The sequence below is a fragment of the Macrobrachium rosenbergii genome, chromosome 13, assembly GCF_040412425.1.
Source record: "Macrobrachium rosenbergii isolate ZJJX-2024 chromosome 13, ASM4041242v1, whole genome shotgun sequence".
In the NCBI taxonomy this organism is placed as follows: domain Eukaryota; kingdom Metazoa; phylum Arthropoda; class Malacostraca; order Decapoda; family Palaemonidae; genus Macrobrachium; species Macrobrachium rosenbergii.
The window spans coordinates 54,959,483-54,975,366 of NC_089753.1; the positions used below are offsets into that span (position 1 = coordinate 54,959,483).

The following is a 15,884-nucleotide window of genomic DNA, read 5'->3' on the forward strand; positions in this document are numbered from 1 at the left end:
ATGAATGGCGTTTCTTAGCTTGCTGCAAATGAATGCCTGTTCATGTTTATAATAATGATAGCATTTCAGTTGTCATATAACTCAAAATCAATTGAAAAGTCGTCGTCTTGTTTAGTCTGTTTATTACGAGGTATGGACCTGGACACTCCATCATACCCCAGGCCCTATATTGACTCATGCAACAATTCAAACCAGTGGAAAAAAATGGTAGCGGACATTTTGTGAGGCAGAAACTATAATTTCCTTGGAACGATTACTAAATCTTGCAGGACAGGTTCGTGCTGGGCTTTTCCACGAAGTTTCCATTGTGGCTCAACGATTTTTTCGACAACATCAATCAACATACGTATATAAACGTTTAGAAGATAAATATCTATATTAATATTAATCATATCAGTGGTGAAAAAAGATCATTCAACCAATGACATTATTCGACAGCTGATAATGTCAATCAAAAAGGTAAGTCAGTCTTTCTACAAGAGATGTCTTTCAGTAATACAGTTCCTAACTGGATCTCTGGTAACTCTCCTCAACGGGACGTCTTTGTATATGTAGAAGTTCCCGATGGACGAAGGAGCATATCTTCCCAAATCAGCTGAGAAAGCACCAGACTTCCTCTTCACGATGAAAACGGTAAGATTCACAGTTCTGTAATTAATATTATTCAGAAAATCAAACCTATTCTCATGGGACAAGCCCACAGGGGCCAATTAACTTGAAATTCAAGGACATAAAAGATTCACAGTCACGTAGGAAATAAACGAAACATTTTTAACTCTACAAGTTTAAACATTGATCTATTGTCCAGACTATATCTCAACTTCAGTTCTCAACATGAGATTATTTATCACTCATTAATGATCATCACTTTGGATACAATACTTATAAAGAATATTTGTAATATGCACACACACATATACAGTATTTTTATATATATATATATATATATATATATATATATATATATATATATATATATATATATATATATTATATATATATATATATATACATAACATAGCATTTTATGTGGGTTTACAAACGATAATTTATGAATTAATACAAAGGAACAATTGTCTATACTCCTTCAAAGCAAAGAGCTTACTTGAAGGCTTTCATTGCCTTGTAGATGCATGTTTCTAGTAACACATTATGAAAGTCTTACAAAAGTTTTTCTAACAAATCTACTTTTGAATACTTCCATCGCACGTTATCGCGATTCTTCACAGATTTTAACACAGCTTAATCTTCAGTGCAGTGAACCCAATTTGAAAACCCTCTGAAGTTTTGCAAACTGATTTCCTTTGTTCCTTTTTCAGATCGGCGTTGCCCTGTTGGTGTTGGTGGCCCTTTTTGCCCTGATGGAGGCCACTGGAGCCCTGCCAGCGCCTGAACCTAGCCGACGCTTCTTCTTTGGACAGAGTCCTTACGGCTTCGGAGGCTATGGCTATAGACCCTTCGGATACGGCTTCGGCTACGGCGGATACAGTGGAGGCTTTGGAAGCTTTGGTGGTGGATTTGGTGGCCTTGGTGGATTTGGAGGATTTCACGGATGATCATATTCTTCCTTGAAACCAAGTGGAGTTGAGAATGATGAACAACTGTCTATTAAAAATCCCAGATTTCCTAGATATCTATTGGTTAAAAACCTATATACCGCACGAATTCTTTTATAAATTATAATAAAATTTATTATAATAAAATTCATATTTTTCCTGGTAACTTTTATTACAACATTCCTTACTCTTTGAAAGTGTTCAAAATAACGTTCAGTGCTAAATTCCTTGCCATACGTAGTAGTCGAGTTACTTTATAATTATTAGTTAGTTCTGAATTAGTAAATTTAAAGCGACCCTAACTGACAAAGGTATTGCATTTGCTTGAACATCTTCAGCAAACAAAGTGTAGTCAAGTTTCCAACAGATGAAATGTCAATGCAAAGACGTAACTATTCCATGAAGAGAGCAACAGCTATAAAATATTTGTTGGCTAACACAAAGGTGCATATAGTGGTGACAACCCTGAAACGTTCCTTTACATAACACAACATACGATATCTATTTTCATGTGATAATTATACATGCTACTTTGTTATGAAGTTATAGTGCGCTACACAATCACGATGTATATAATGTATAGTAACATATGCAGCATAACGATGGTCAAAACAACAATCCTGTCTCCTATTCCTCCTAGTCCACATGATTAATTGCCAGGTTAATATATGCTGGGATTAATGATTTGTTTGCCTGCCATGTATGTCAGGTCTCAGCGAGGGCAGAAAAAGTCAAGTGTCGTGAGCTGATGACATTATAAACAAATTGCTGCAGTATGGCAGAGTTAGGGTAAACAGAGCTGAGTGCATTAGTGGAGCAGAGCCATACAATCGTTCATTTGATGATGCAAGCACGAAATTTGGCAGAAATACTCATTGGGGGGTAGCTTTTAAGAAAAAAGTGCTAGCCAACTGAAATTCCCTGAGGTGCCAATTTTTCAAGATGGCCGCCATATGACGATTATCATGAAAAAATGCCAATACATTTTTGTATAAATAGCCAAATTTCAATCATTATTGGGATAAATTAGGGGGTTCTTTGCCATAAAATTGCAGACTTTACTTGGAAGAACAGCCCTTGCCATTCAGAAATCCAATTTGTCGACCATTTTCCAAGATGGGCCGGTAGGTAAGCCTAATATGCAAAATGATCTAACTTTCTTGGTATTTCTACATATTTGTCCATATAACTTGATTTCTATGAGTATTTATAGCCATTTGATGCTCTGACCATGTTGTATTGGATGAAAAATCTACATCTGTGGTGTCATGGACTTTTTCCAACCATTCATATTCAAACTTGAGTTCCTTTTGGAAAAGACTGGGGTCTGGCAATGATACATCATCAATGGTGCTCGGTTCTGAATTCCTTTTGCGAATGACTCCGGAAAACCGGGAACTTTTTTTGTTCGACTGTCTATAACATTGGGCAATGTGCGTACTTCCCCTTATTCCTCTGGACTTAGGTGCTGGAACAATGAAATACTTGTACCATGGAAGGATGTACTGGCTGTTGCGGCTGTTGGATGATGGTCTATGTTGTCTAAAGCAGAAGTTGTGAAAAGTCCATTTCTCAAAATAGGTGGACACACAACATCATCTTTATTGCTTTAGTACACTCTCACCTAACTGTCCTGATCTTTCCAACACTCTGTCATATGATATGCTAATTCCAATCTCATGAAGCTTGTCAATTAATTCTCTTTTTTTTTGTTTTGGCAAACACTTTCATCTCGACAGATATGGGAAAAGTTGTTTCATGGTGTTTTGGCATGCCTGCAGGTTTTTTATCCTTTATTATACTTAGAGTTGCAGTTATATTGTAAAAGTTGTGCAACAGCAACATCTGACAGTACAACACCATGGTCCAGATGGGACCTGATGTCAACACCATGCTCAGAGCTGCAAACAAACTGTAGAAGTACCTATGGAACAGCTTCCTTTCCAAGTCCTTCTTGTAAATCTTGACTGAATTTGGTCTTATGAGCAAGCATTTCTCTTCGAATGATGTCCTCTGCTTTAGCCAGATGAATAGCTTCACTGTACGTGCTAGCATCAGACAGAATTGTGCCAGTGTCTTTTCTGAAGGCTAGAAGAACATCACGCCCTTTCCTATGGGCCTCAAGCTCAGGGAACCTAGAGAGTAATTGCTCTTTTAACCTAGTGGTATTGACGTCTGGGGAGCCTGCACCTAGCTGTTGTAGCCGGGGCTTGTATTAATGATGTAGATAACAAGTTCAGAAAAAGCCACAGGATATAACTCTTTCCATTGAAATCATGGCGATTCTCCTCTTGCTTAATCGCATTAAGATGTGCTCTCTCTGAGTTGTATAAGTCTGCCAAGCATAGTGGGTGATACTTCAGTTCTTGAGCAACAACATCACTAGCGCTTAACTCTGTAAGCTTTCCATGGTTTAGGGTCTTGATACATTGATTAAGCCTTTCATCCAGCTGCATTATCATTGCTTGTCTTAAGTTTGATATTTCATCCTCTTCTTCACACAAAAAAGCATTGTGCCTTTGGAAGGTCTGAGGTTCTTGATCTCTTTCCACGGTTTCCTTCTGTGCCTGATGTACTGGGAGTCACTGTTCTCTTCTGTGCTCTTTTCAATTTGGTATTATTAAACAAAAGTCTGCAGCTGTTATGATATTTTGCTTTATTTCGTATCAATGTAGCTTCTTTGCCTTTTCCACGTGCTGGATCAAATGGTATTGGCATAGCAATAAAAGAATGAAACAATGGTACATTTCTTGCAAGATTAACATATCTAGCAGAGTCCTGTTTCTTCTGAAATAAGCTAAGCGGTGAAATTAGTGTTTCATCACTTTTGTCCTCTTGACAAAGACAACATTTACTCCAGTCAGTTTGCATTTTTGGTTTGGCATCCATGATAAGTTACTTTGAACTTTAGTAGAGCTGGCCAAGGGTTTATCCTTTTACCACCTTTGTTCACTTTCATGTATGGGATACTGTTAGGTTCGAGCTGTTGCCCTACACCTAACCCGATCGTTCACCCAACATCTTTTATGTCCCGCGCGATCTATACACCATCCAGATAACGTTAAAGACCCGTCATCCTTGGCTCGGCTCCCTCGCGCTGGCACATTCTGTCAGTTCAGGTGTGGCTATCTTGTTTCTTTGGGGCTGATTAGATAGCATTTGAGATACTAAACTTGCAGTTTAGCTGATGTTGAACCCAATGCTGAGTCTCACAGCAGCATCCGTTACCAGTGTGCCCTGGTAGTGAGCGACAGACACTCTCTTGGCTCTACCTCTATAGTTTAATTTTAGAATTTTCCCTCCCATATATGAATAGTCTTTACTCTGATATTGAACTTCATCTGCCCAAAGCAACTGGTTTTTGATGCCGAAACCTTCCGTTTGCCCCATTGCTGTCTGCAGAATCCCCCCTGCCTCAGGAACAATAGTGTTGACTTGACTGCAAGATCGGATCTGTAGTTTGCAACCCTTTGGGGCATTATATAGACAGAAAGAGCTTATCTTCTTTGCCCTCCTATCATTAGTAGCCTTTTTTAGAAGCAAAAGTTGGAAATAAATGGACAGGGATCGGCGTTTTTACGGTTTATGGCTGTTTTTGGTGTGCTGGCGGCCATCTTGAAAAAAATGGCGGCAGTATAGGAATTTTTGATGGCTAGCATTTTTCTCAAAAATTGGGGTACAGAGTATATTCATTACAAAGTTCATGCTCCTATCATGAAATAAACGATTCTGGTCAAAAATCACATTAAGTTTCTCCACTATATGGTATTTACGCTTAGAAAAGACAACGAATGTAACAGTAAGAATTACAGAGATATTACGTTACTTGGGGTGCTAGGGACGGTGTATGGGCTGGAATTGGTTAAGTGATCCTGGTGGATAACAGCAAAAGGAAGAGCAGAGTAGGCTTAAATAGAACTTGCAAGAGAAAAAGAGAAAAATTTTATGTCTTCCGGGAATTTAGGAAAAACTTATGACAAAACTGATGCATACATTATGTGATGATATAAGGTACAGAAAGTCATTTGATGAGGACTAAAAGCTTTATGGTGAAAGCAAAGCTCATTAAAAAAAATATGGTAAATATTTTAGCGTAAATATGTTTTCAGCAATTCTCTGTTATTTCTCATTTGACGCTACACACACACACACACATACAGACACAACCACACACACACACACACACACACACACACACACATATATATATATATATATATATATATATATATATATATATATATATGTATGTATAAATAAATATTTATTTATATGTATATATATGTATATGCATATGTATATGTATATGCATATATAATTGTATGCTTGCTGGTTACACCTACCTAATTATAAAAGTCAAGTTCTAGCACTCGTGTCTCAAGGACAAACAATAAAAAAAAAATGGGAATTAGGACGGAATTCCAAAGCCAAAAACTGGACAAATCGACGCTCCTGGAGGCAATCGTCCTTGACAGTAAGAGCCGGTGACTGCTGGTCATAAAAAAAAAAAAAAGAAAGACAGAAACAGGAATTTCCACGTGAGGAACCAGATTTTCCCGATCACCTAAATACTCACGCAGTCGGTCGATAGGTTCTCCCATCTTGGCCGCATTTCTGTAGGTATCTATTTTTGTTTTTGCCCGTTCGACTGTCCTGAGCCTGAGGTTCAGAATTCTGGCTTTTGCCTCTTTTTGGGTCTGCTGTCGCTTCAGCTTTTCATAATTTGGAACTTTTTTGCCAAAACCACTTTGTTATTTCTAAACCAACTAAACCAAGCGTTCTTGAATAAGTTTTTTTAATATTTTTAGAATACCAGCCTCTCCCGCTACAGTAGAGTTTTAAGAAATAGTGAAAAACTGGCAACTGGGTAGTCTTTGAAAAACATCTCCACCTGCGCTGCTAAGAATGGAAAAACAAAGCTTACACGTAAATATAATGAATGAGTGGATTTTCAATTTCATTTGAATAAAACCATTTTCCTCAAGAATAACAAGTCAACAAAGTATTTCTTTTCTTTTAATCTGCAGACATTAAATGTAACGTGGATTTGAGTACTGACAACGACGGAGGTTGGATGAATATCAGACTTGGATCTTGGTAACTCTACTGACCAATGTGACACAGGGAACTATGTTTCCTAGACCAACAGTTCAAGGGTTTTACGTTTATAAATACTGTATAAGCAATGTAGGTTAACGCTTTAGATTTTTTTCTGAGCTAACGATAAATATCCTCAGCCGATATCATTAAAACTATTCGTGATTTGTAGAAGTCCATTCAGTTTACCACTCACCAGAGGTTACAGCTCAAATGCACCGACCAATCAGAAGCAAGGCAAAAGGTTCAGTGATGTCGACTGAGGATATTTATGGTTAGCACCAAACCAAACGCAGACGTAGCCCAGGACCGAAAAAATAAAGAAAAATAAAGGAAGAAGGCAGCCAGTTAACCAGGAAAGGAGAGAAGATTTAAAGTGAGAAATTAAAGAGTCGGAAACACAGAAGCAGAATGAAATTACAAAACCTGGAAGAAATAACCAGTAAATGAACAGTAATTTAAGCTATAAAACAAAGAAAGGCTGGTGTGTTATTTCAAACTGCTGGGTGTTATTGCTTTGACTACTGTTTTTTCTGTAAAAGGAAGCTATTGAGATGGCTATTTGTCTGTTTGTCCGCGCTTTTTCTGTCAGCCCTCAGATCTTAGAAACTGCAAATTGGTATGTTGATCATCCACCCTCCAATCATCAAACATACCAGATTGCAGCCCTCTAGCCTCAGTAGTTTTTATTTCAGTTAAGGTTAAAGTTAGCCATGATCGTGCGTCTGGCACAGCTATAAGTGCCGACAACTCAGGCCACCACATGGCCGTGGCAGAAAGTTTCATGGGACGCGGCTGAGAGTTTCATACAGCATTATACGCTGAAAACTTGATTGCGCTGAAGAAACTTCGGAGCATTTTTAACTTTTTTTTTTTTTTGTTAGCTTTTCCAACAGCTATTTGTGTATATGTATCTTTTGTTGATTCTTCATGTATATCACTTTTCTTTGCAACGATTTCATAAAATCAATCAGTTCTTAGGCATGCATGTTCATGTTTTATAATAAGGATAACTGGAAGAAAAGAACAAAAGAACAAAAAGATGGTGGCAGGTAATTACATATTTGACATTTTCATTGCAATGTAATTACGTTGCAATACAATACATCGTAAGTAATTTCATCGCTTGTTTTTTCATCGTAACGTAAAACCATCACGCAACAATACTTATTCCGAAAAAAAATTTAGAGATTTAAAGGTAAACTAAAAACAAGCAAAACTTACTGATGGACAATTCCCCTTAGACAGTCCAATAGTTCAATATTTTCGAAGTCACTGACGAGGGAAATCTACTTACTGGGTATCTAATTGCCCAAAAAAGACAATTTATGGACAATTCCCCTTATATAGTCCAGCAGTTCGCGATTTTCTAATTGCTAAACCATTCGAATTCACCTGGTAATTCCTGCCTACTACTTTTCCTATATAAGAAATTGTTTCTTACAGTTTTAGGCTTTTATTTGCTATTTTTCTTAAAAACAACGCCCTCAAGCCCTCAAAATGATTCTTCAATACGTGTTAAGCATAAGAGAACAGAAAAAGTTGTGAGAAAGAGGACAAATGGAGAAAATACTATTTGGAAATATGATCAAGTTTAAAGAACAAAGTGCCACGCTAGAGTTCATACAAATGGAGAATCCATTACAAAACGATCTGGAGAACCTAATCATGCAGGCAATGACGTACATGCTGAAGCTACTAGAGTGATAAATGCCACAAAAGAAAAAGCCATTTCGACTCGGGAAACAACGCATTGCATCGCAACCCAGGCATACGTTGGGGTGTCCCAAGCAGTTGCTGGTCAGCTACCAACAAAAAGGAATATTCGAAATGTTAGAAACGTTGCAGCACAGGCCCCTGCAAATCCAGTATGTTTACTCCAGTTAAATATACCTCCTGACTACAAGGCAACACATGCAAATCAACCTTTTCTTTTATTCGACAATGATGATGGACCAGACCGAATTATTCTATTTTCGACTCAAGGAAATATACAGGTATTATCCAGTGCAAACAACTGGTAAGCAGATGGGACTTTCAGAACAGTACCCCCTTTATTCAAGCAGCAGTACACAATACATGGTGTCATGGTATTTGCGTCTTGTTTATGTTTTAATGGCCAAACAAACTGAAGAGAGTTACAAAAAGCTTCTGTCGGAACTAAAAGCCTTAGAGCCAACCTTATCACCAAACACAATAATGATTACCGATTTTGAACGCGCAGCATTTAATGCTTTCAGAGCAGTTTTTCCCAGTTCAAATGAAAAAAGTTGTTGTTTTTATTTTTCCAAATCTTTATTTCGATCCGCTCAATCAAATGGCCTACAACAGTTACGAAACTGATGCAGAATTTGCATTAAAAATGCGTATGATTGCATCATTTACATTTGTGCCTGTCTTAGATGTAGTAGGTTCATTTGAATATTTAATCGATAATAATGATTATCCTGAATAAGCCCAGCCTGTCTTAGATTAGGATTCGTGGATTGGACGCCGAAACCGTCGCTTAGGATGTCGACCTCCTCGATTTGATTATGTTTTATGGAATTGTTTTGACGCTGCCAAGCATTAAGGTGCCTCTAAAGCAAACAATTCTTCGATCGTTCAGTGAGTTGATTGGAGCATCTCATCCTACGATCTGGAAATTTTTAGACATTTTGAAGAAAGAACAGTCAAGAAATGAAGCAATAATGGAACAGTATACCGCTGGTTCAAACATTCCTCGTCGTAAAAAAAAAGAAAAAACAAAGGATATTACCGTAAGAATCCAACGCATAGTCAATGACTTCGAAAATCGCGAAGTACTGGACCACCTAAGGGGAGTTGCCCACAATTTGTCTCTTTGGGTATGATGACATTCGTTTAAACGTCTTTTTAGAATGAAATTTTTTTTTAGTTTACCTTTGAATTTTTTTTACATATTGTTACGTAATAACATGTATCAGTTTGTATTAGTAGATGAATAAATAATTTATAATGTATATCACCTTTTTGTACCTTTTTATATCTTGAGGTGTGATTTTTTCCTTTGAATAGCTACATTTTTTCAAAATGAATACTGTTCTGTGAAGTTTTTGCCTTGCGATGAAATTGCTGACGATGTAATGTATTGCAACGCAATTCTATTGCAATGAAAATGTCTAATATGTAATTACCATGCGATGAAATTACCACGATGAAATTACAGTGAACCCAAGAAAATCCACAGTTAAATAACTGTGACATACCAGATAACATATAATAGAAATAAATATGACGATGACATAAATGATATTCACAAGAGTTTTATGCAAAATTTGTCACTGTCAAGTGAGGATATTCTATGTAGAAATTGTTGTTAATTTGATCACGTTTTGCTGGAGAAAAATAATTAATCATTTGATTACTTTCAGCATTTTCTGAACGGGAGTAATTCATACTGGACTCATATTAAGCGCAAAAAAATTCTTTCCTTACATCTCTTCTAATGTTCCTCCCCCATTTTTAGTTTTCTGTAGGAGAAAACTATTGTGCCAGGTTTGTCTGACCGCCCGCACTTTTTCTGTCCGCACTTTTTCTGTCCACCCTCGGATCTTAAAAGCAACTGAGGCTAGAGGGCTGCAAGTTGGTATGTTGATCATCCACTTTCCAATCATCAAACATATCAAATTGCAGCCCTCTAGCCTCAGTAGTTTTTAGTTTATTTAAAGATTAAACTGAGCAATAATCGTGCTTCTTACAACGATATAGGTCAGGCTACCACCGGGCCGTGGTTAAAGTTTCATGGGCCGCGACTCATACAGCATTATACCGAGACCACCGAAAGATAGATCTATTTTCGGTGACCTTTGTTATACGCTATAGCGACTGTACAGAAAACTCGATTGCGCCGACGAAACTTCGGCGCATTTTTTACTTGTTGAAATTAACTTTCCATGAACCTTGCAACTGCATTTCATACAATATCATTTCCGATTTTGTATAATGACAAAATATAACACTTCCTTTCAATAAACTTCTCTGCCACCATATAATTCAAAATCCAATGGATAGTCATCGACTTGTTTACGTGTATCTTCCCAACATTAAAGCGAGGTATAGACCGAGACACTCCATCATACCTCAGGCCCTTTGTTGACTCATGCAACAATTCGATCCAGCAGCCGAAAAAAAAAAAAAATCGTAAGGGATGGTTTGTGGGGCAGGAACTATCATTTCCTTCGAGCAGGACAGGTTCCTGCTGGGCTTTTCCTCGTAGTTCCCACTGTGATGCAAGGAATTTCGACAACAGCAATCAACTCACGTATGTAAACGTTTGGAAGACAGATAATTATGTCAATACTAATCACATCAGCAAGGAAAAAAAAGACAATTCAATAAACGACATTATTCGGCAGCTGTTAGTATCAATCAAAAATTAATCTAAGTTTTTTTTACGAGAGATATCGTTCAATAACAGAGTTTCAAATTAGATCTCTGGCAACTCTCCTCAACGGAACCTCTTCGTATAAGTAGAAGATCTCGATGGACATTGGCACATATCTTTCTAGTTCAGCTAAGAAAGCACCAGACTTCCTGTGCATCATGAAGACGGTAAGATTTGCAGACATTGTTCTGCATTAATGCATAAAAAGTTATTTTTTCACAATCAATGAATAATTATATATTAATTTTTTGACATCGGTGGTAAAAAACGCCTACATTTATTCCCCAGACTTTACCTCATCTTGTAACGTTTACCTCAGCTTCTATTCTCGATTAGGCATTATTTCTCACTACAGAATAATTGTCACTGCTGGATATTATGTTTTGCCAACAAATGAAGAATTACTTAATATAGATATTTGTATTTACGAACACACAAACAGTATATATAAGACCGTGTGTTTATTTACATAAGATGATTTATCTTTTAAAATTCATGGGACCAATCGCATTTCTGAAATCGCATATTTTTTCCTAGTAAATGTACTTGTGAATAATTCCGTTGCACATTATCGTGATTTCGCAACGTTCTTGATACATCCTAATCTTTCAATGCAGGGAATCCAACTTGAAAATCGTCTGAAGATGTGCAGCTAATTTCCTTTGTTCCCTTTGCAGATCAGTGTTGCCGTTCTGCTGTTGGTGGCCCTTTTTGCCCTGATGGAGGTCACGGGAGCCCTGCCAGCACCTGGAGCCTAACAGACGCTTCTTCTTTGGACAAAGTCCCTATGGCTTCGGCGGCTACGGCTATAGACCCTTCGGATACGGCTTTGGCTATGGCGGATACAGCGGTGGCTTTGGAGGCTTTGGTGGTGGATTTGGTGGCCTTGGTGGATTTGGAGGATTTCACGGATGATCATATTCTTCCTTGAGAACAATTGAAGTTAGAGAATAATGAACCACTGCCTATCAGAAAATCCTGAAAACCACCAAATATTTATTTGTTAAACATTTACATAGATATAAAAGAAATGCCTCTATGAATAATAATAAAATCTTATATTTTTCAAAGTAATTTTGTCGTATCATTCCTTTACTCTGTTGACCTTTAAAATAATGCCCAGTGCTAAATGCCTTATCATACTGTATGCAGCGGTCGAGGCACTTTATAAGTATATTCTTGAGTGCCATGTGTTACCGACTTATTTGTCATTAATTTCATTCCTTGCAGTCAATATTTACACCACTGCGAATCTTTGGTTTTTAATAATAAACAGAATTGACTTTGCTAGTCATAATGTTGCGTTTGGAATGACATGCGTTATCTTCAACAATAATAGTTCTTATAAAAAAATACGAACCAAATTGCAAGGGTCATTTAGCGTGCCCTTTGCTTGAATGCAAGTAGTAGGTTTCCAGATAACTCTTGGTACTATTTCAAGTAATAACACCTCCAGAAAGGCTGCTCCACAGTCTTGAAGTAAAGGGAATAGAAGAATCCTTGTATCCTGATGACCAATATGACCATATCGATAGATTGAAGATGCTGACAATTCTAAAGGCACTGAGGGTGATAGTAGAAGGTCTTTTGAATTGTAGAATAAGGCCTGAGTCATAGAGATCCAAATAAGAGAGTATTATTGTTGTGTGATCTTCTCATCCCAATACTTAATTAGGTCGATGTTTTTAATTAGCCTTTTCCAAGTGTTCCAATCACTCACTGACCGGCTCATTTCATAAACTGTTTTGGCAGAAGTTTTACTGACAACGTATTACACACAGACACAGACACACACAGACAGCGATACAGAAACTGAGACAGAAAGTGTGTTGGAGTGTGTCTGTCTGTCTGTCTGTGCGCGCTTGTGAACACTAACAATTAAGCAAAAATCAGCAAAATGATTACAAAGCCTATTTACAGGAGTGGAAATTATTTAGGCGGAAATGCATCAGGTTCTGAAGATGTTTACACTGTTGTTATAGATCTGATTATTTCTGTGAAAGATTTAAAAATTAATATTCATGTAACCTACTTTACATACGTTAAACATATCACTAATTAACAGGATTTGTTGACTGGTGGGAAGATATCTGTGGTAGACGTATTACAAATAAAAGTAAGTATACCTTAGTTTAACCAGACCACTGACCTGATTAGCAGCTCTCCTAGAGAGGGCTGGCCCGAAGGATTAGACTTATTTTACGTGGCGAAGAACCAGTTGGTTACCTAGCAACGGGACCTACAGCTTATTGTGGAATCCGAACCACATTCTACCGAGAAATGAATTTCGATCACCAGAAATAAATTCCTCTAATTCTTCATTGGCCGGCCGGAGACTCGAACTCTGGCCTAGCAGAGCGCTAGCCGAGAAGTTTATCGACCATCCCAACGAGGAACTCGTATTACAAATAGACTTACAACAGATTTAGTTCAGCGGTAAATGCGATATAGTATGAAAGGAGGCAAAAAAACACAAAGCAAGATGCAAAGTGCAGTGTCATGAGTAAAATCAAAAGTTCTGTAACAGTTTTTCCTGACAGCGGATTTCCTCATTGTCGTTCCGTTGTAAGATTCACTCTTTGCGTACGTGAAGGTCACGGCATTCCAGAAACTCGCGCTTGGCGCCTGCTCATCGAAAACCTCTTTTACCATTTGATTCAGCGATATTAGTTTGTAGTATTTCTTCTTATTAATTTGCACTAAATGTACAGCAAGCGCTTCAACGATGTTACCCGGTGTTTACTGATTTGAGAGAAAGGAATTCAGAGGGGCCCCAAATTAGAGAAAATTCACTGAAACGCAATAATAGAAGACGATAAAATCGTCATCGGCAACCGCCAGCAGGAAATGCCAAAGGGGTGTAAAGCTGGATCAGATTTATTGGCTGTGTTTTTTTTTTTTTTTCTTTATTATCATTCTGTCTCTGGGGTTACCAGATCTGTAGTATTCACGGACAAAGAGGCGAACACAAATAAATAATTAAATACTAGTGTGTATTTAGAACAACTGAAAATATCCTTGTGTATTAGAGAAACTATTATTTAAGGTATTTAAATGGATACACTTCATCCATGATGACGATCATAATATCCCTTCACTGTTAGTCAATCACTTTTACCGAAAGCTTTGAGGCCAAGAATCAGTCATTCACCAAGCAGGTTAACCTAAGGGAGGTACAAGATGAGTTCATTTATGAAGGACAAAAGAGCTGTGATGTTGCAGGATATTCTTCCAAGATTATTCAACCCCACATCTGTTAAACTGCAAAGATGTATGACATAAATCACGCTGACCCATTAGACAATGAGTACGAAGGCATAATACGTCATTGTTTGCCAGAACTTAAAAACGCATTTATATATACAGCATGGTATTCTTGACTTCGCAACTTCCTAATTTATGAGTTTATATATATGATCTCTACCTGAGAGCCTAATATATGTAAATAAGATTCTCTTATGTAGTCTGTGGTTTCGATCTTACACCTCGAGAATCGAATTTCAATACTCTATCTTCAATCAGCAAACATAATGTAAAATGACGTGTACGTGCCCGTGTTGTCTGTAATGCTAGAGAGAGAGAGAGAGAGAGAGAGAGAGAGAGAGAGAGAGAGAGAGAGAGGGCATAGCATGTAGAAGTAGGCAGTAAAATTACCTGTTTTTAAAATTAAATTGTAGAAATTTCAAAATTAAGTTTGAATCGAGATGGTACAATGGATAATAGAGATTACGTCCATTTGATAGTATGCCCAGTTTCTGAAAATGATGAATATACTTTTTTTTATTACCGAACTACGTAATAATCATAAAAAATATAAAACCAAAATATTATAAGCAACTATTTATTTTTCGAATAACTAGGTAAAAATCTAATTAAGATGATTGAATATCGTTAAAGACAATATTTTTATAAATAACATTGAATTGTCACTACAGGAAAACGAGAAACTAAAATAAAACCACTTATTAAGCAAAGAACTCATTTCAATTTTTCATATTCTTGAAAACATGATTATTGTGTTCTATTAGTCGTAAGAAACAAAGTTCCACTACAGCAGGTTACTAAACTTGGTATTAATTAACTAAATAATTATTATAAAATCTCTTTTTTTTATTATAAGTTAACGATCTACGACGATAAATCCATTATAATGACGTTGAAGAATACAGAGATTAAAAAGGTTATGTAACAATAACGATGCAGTGAGGATTAACAAATCATGACGCAGTAGCACCGCTGATTTCATCTCAGAAGTGTTTTAGAAAACAGAGAATAAGATATTGCCATGACACTAACAACAATGAACTGACTTGAGAAATGAAGATAATGGAAAATTACCTCTCCGGGAGCAACGACAACACAGCGTCTCAAGGTCTGTTGCAGCCTTGAGCGAGAGGTGTACCTGATGTCTCATTATTTACAGCCGAGTCGTTAAAGATAAATGAAATTCTCTAATAGTACTGATGTTATATCATAAACGAGTCTTTCGTTATAGACAATATAACAGAACGCATAGAGCACCCAAATTAAATATTGACAAAATAATAACAAATGAAGATTTTGTTGTTCACTAAACACAGCTACAAGCAATCTTCATCTTGTGAGCTAAAACATTGTCCATGACTTTATCGATGAAAACTTCGCAATCTTTGTCTCTGTTTGTGGAGAGTAATAAAATTATTCAGTGAAGGAATCATGGATGGAAGAGTGTGGACTGGAACTATGTATAGTTACGAAACGTAACAATGGTCGCTCAACGTAGAGGAATGCCTTGATTAGGATGATAATGATGGGGAAGGAATGTGAGGAGGTCCTTTGCCATGCCT

General features: G+C 37.1%; 1 protein-coding gene and 1 long non-coding RNA gene across 2 annotated transcripts; both read left to right on the plus strand.

The window, feature by feature from the left end:
- Positions 1 to 585: 585 nt before the first annotated feature.
- LOC136844698 (keratin-associated protein 19-4-like) lies at positions 586 to 1,658 on the plus strand. Its single transcript, XM_067113945.1, has 2 exons — positions 586 to 633; positions 1,320 to 1,658. The coding sequence occupies exons 1-2, from the start codon at positions 625 to 627 to the stop codon at positions 1,554 to 1,556; spliced, it is 246 nt and encodes an 81-aa protein (XP_066970046.1). The 5' UTR covers positions 586 to 624; the 3' UTR covers positions 1,557 to 1,658.
- A 9,424-nt stretch (positions 1,659 to 11,082) lies between these two features.
- LOC136844700 (uncharacterized) lies at positions 11,083 to 12,132 on the plus strand. The gene is made up of 2 exons (XR_010854971.1): positions 11,083 to 11,225; positions 11,736 to 12,132. It is a non-coding gene; the product is annotated as an uncharacterized lncRNA (long non-coding RNA).
- The last annotated feature ends 3,752 nt before the right edge of the window (positions 12,133 to 15,884 follow it).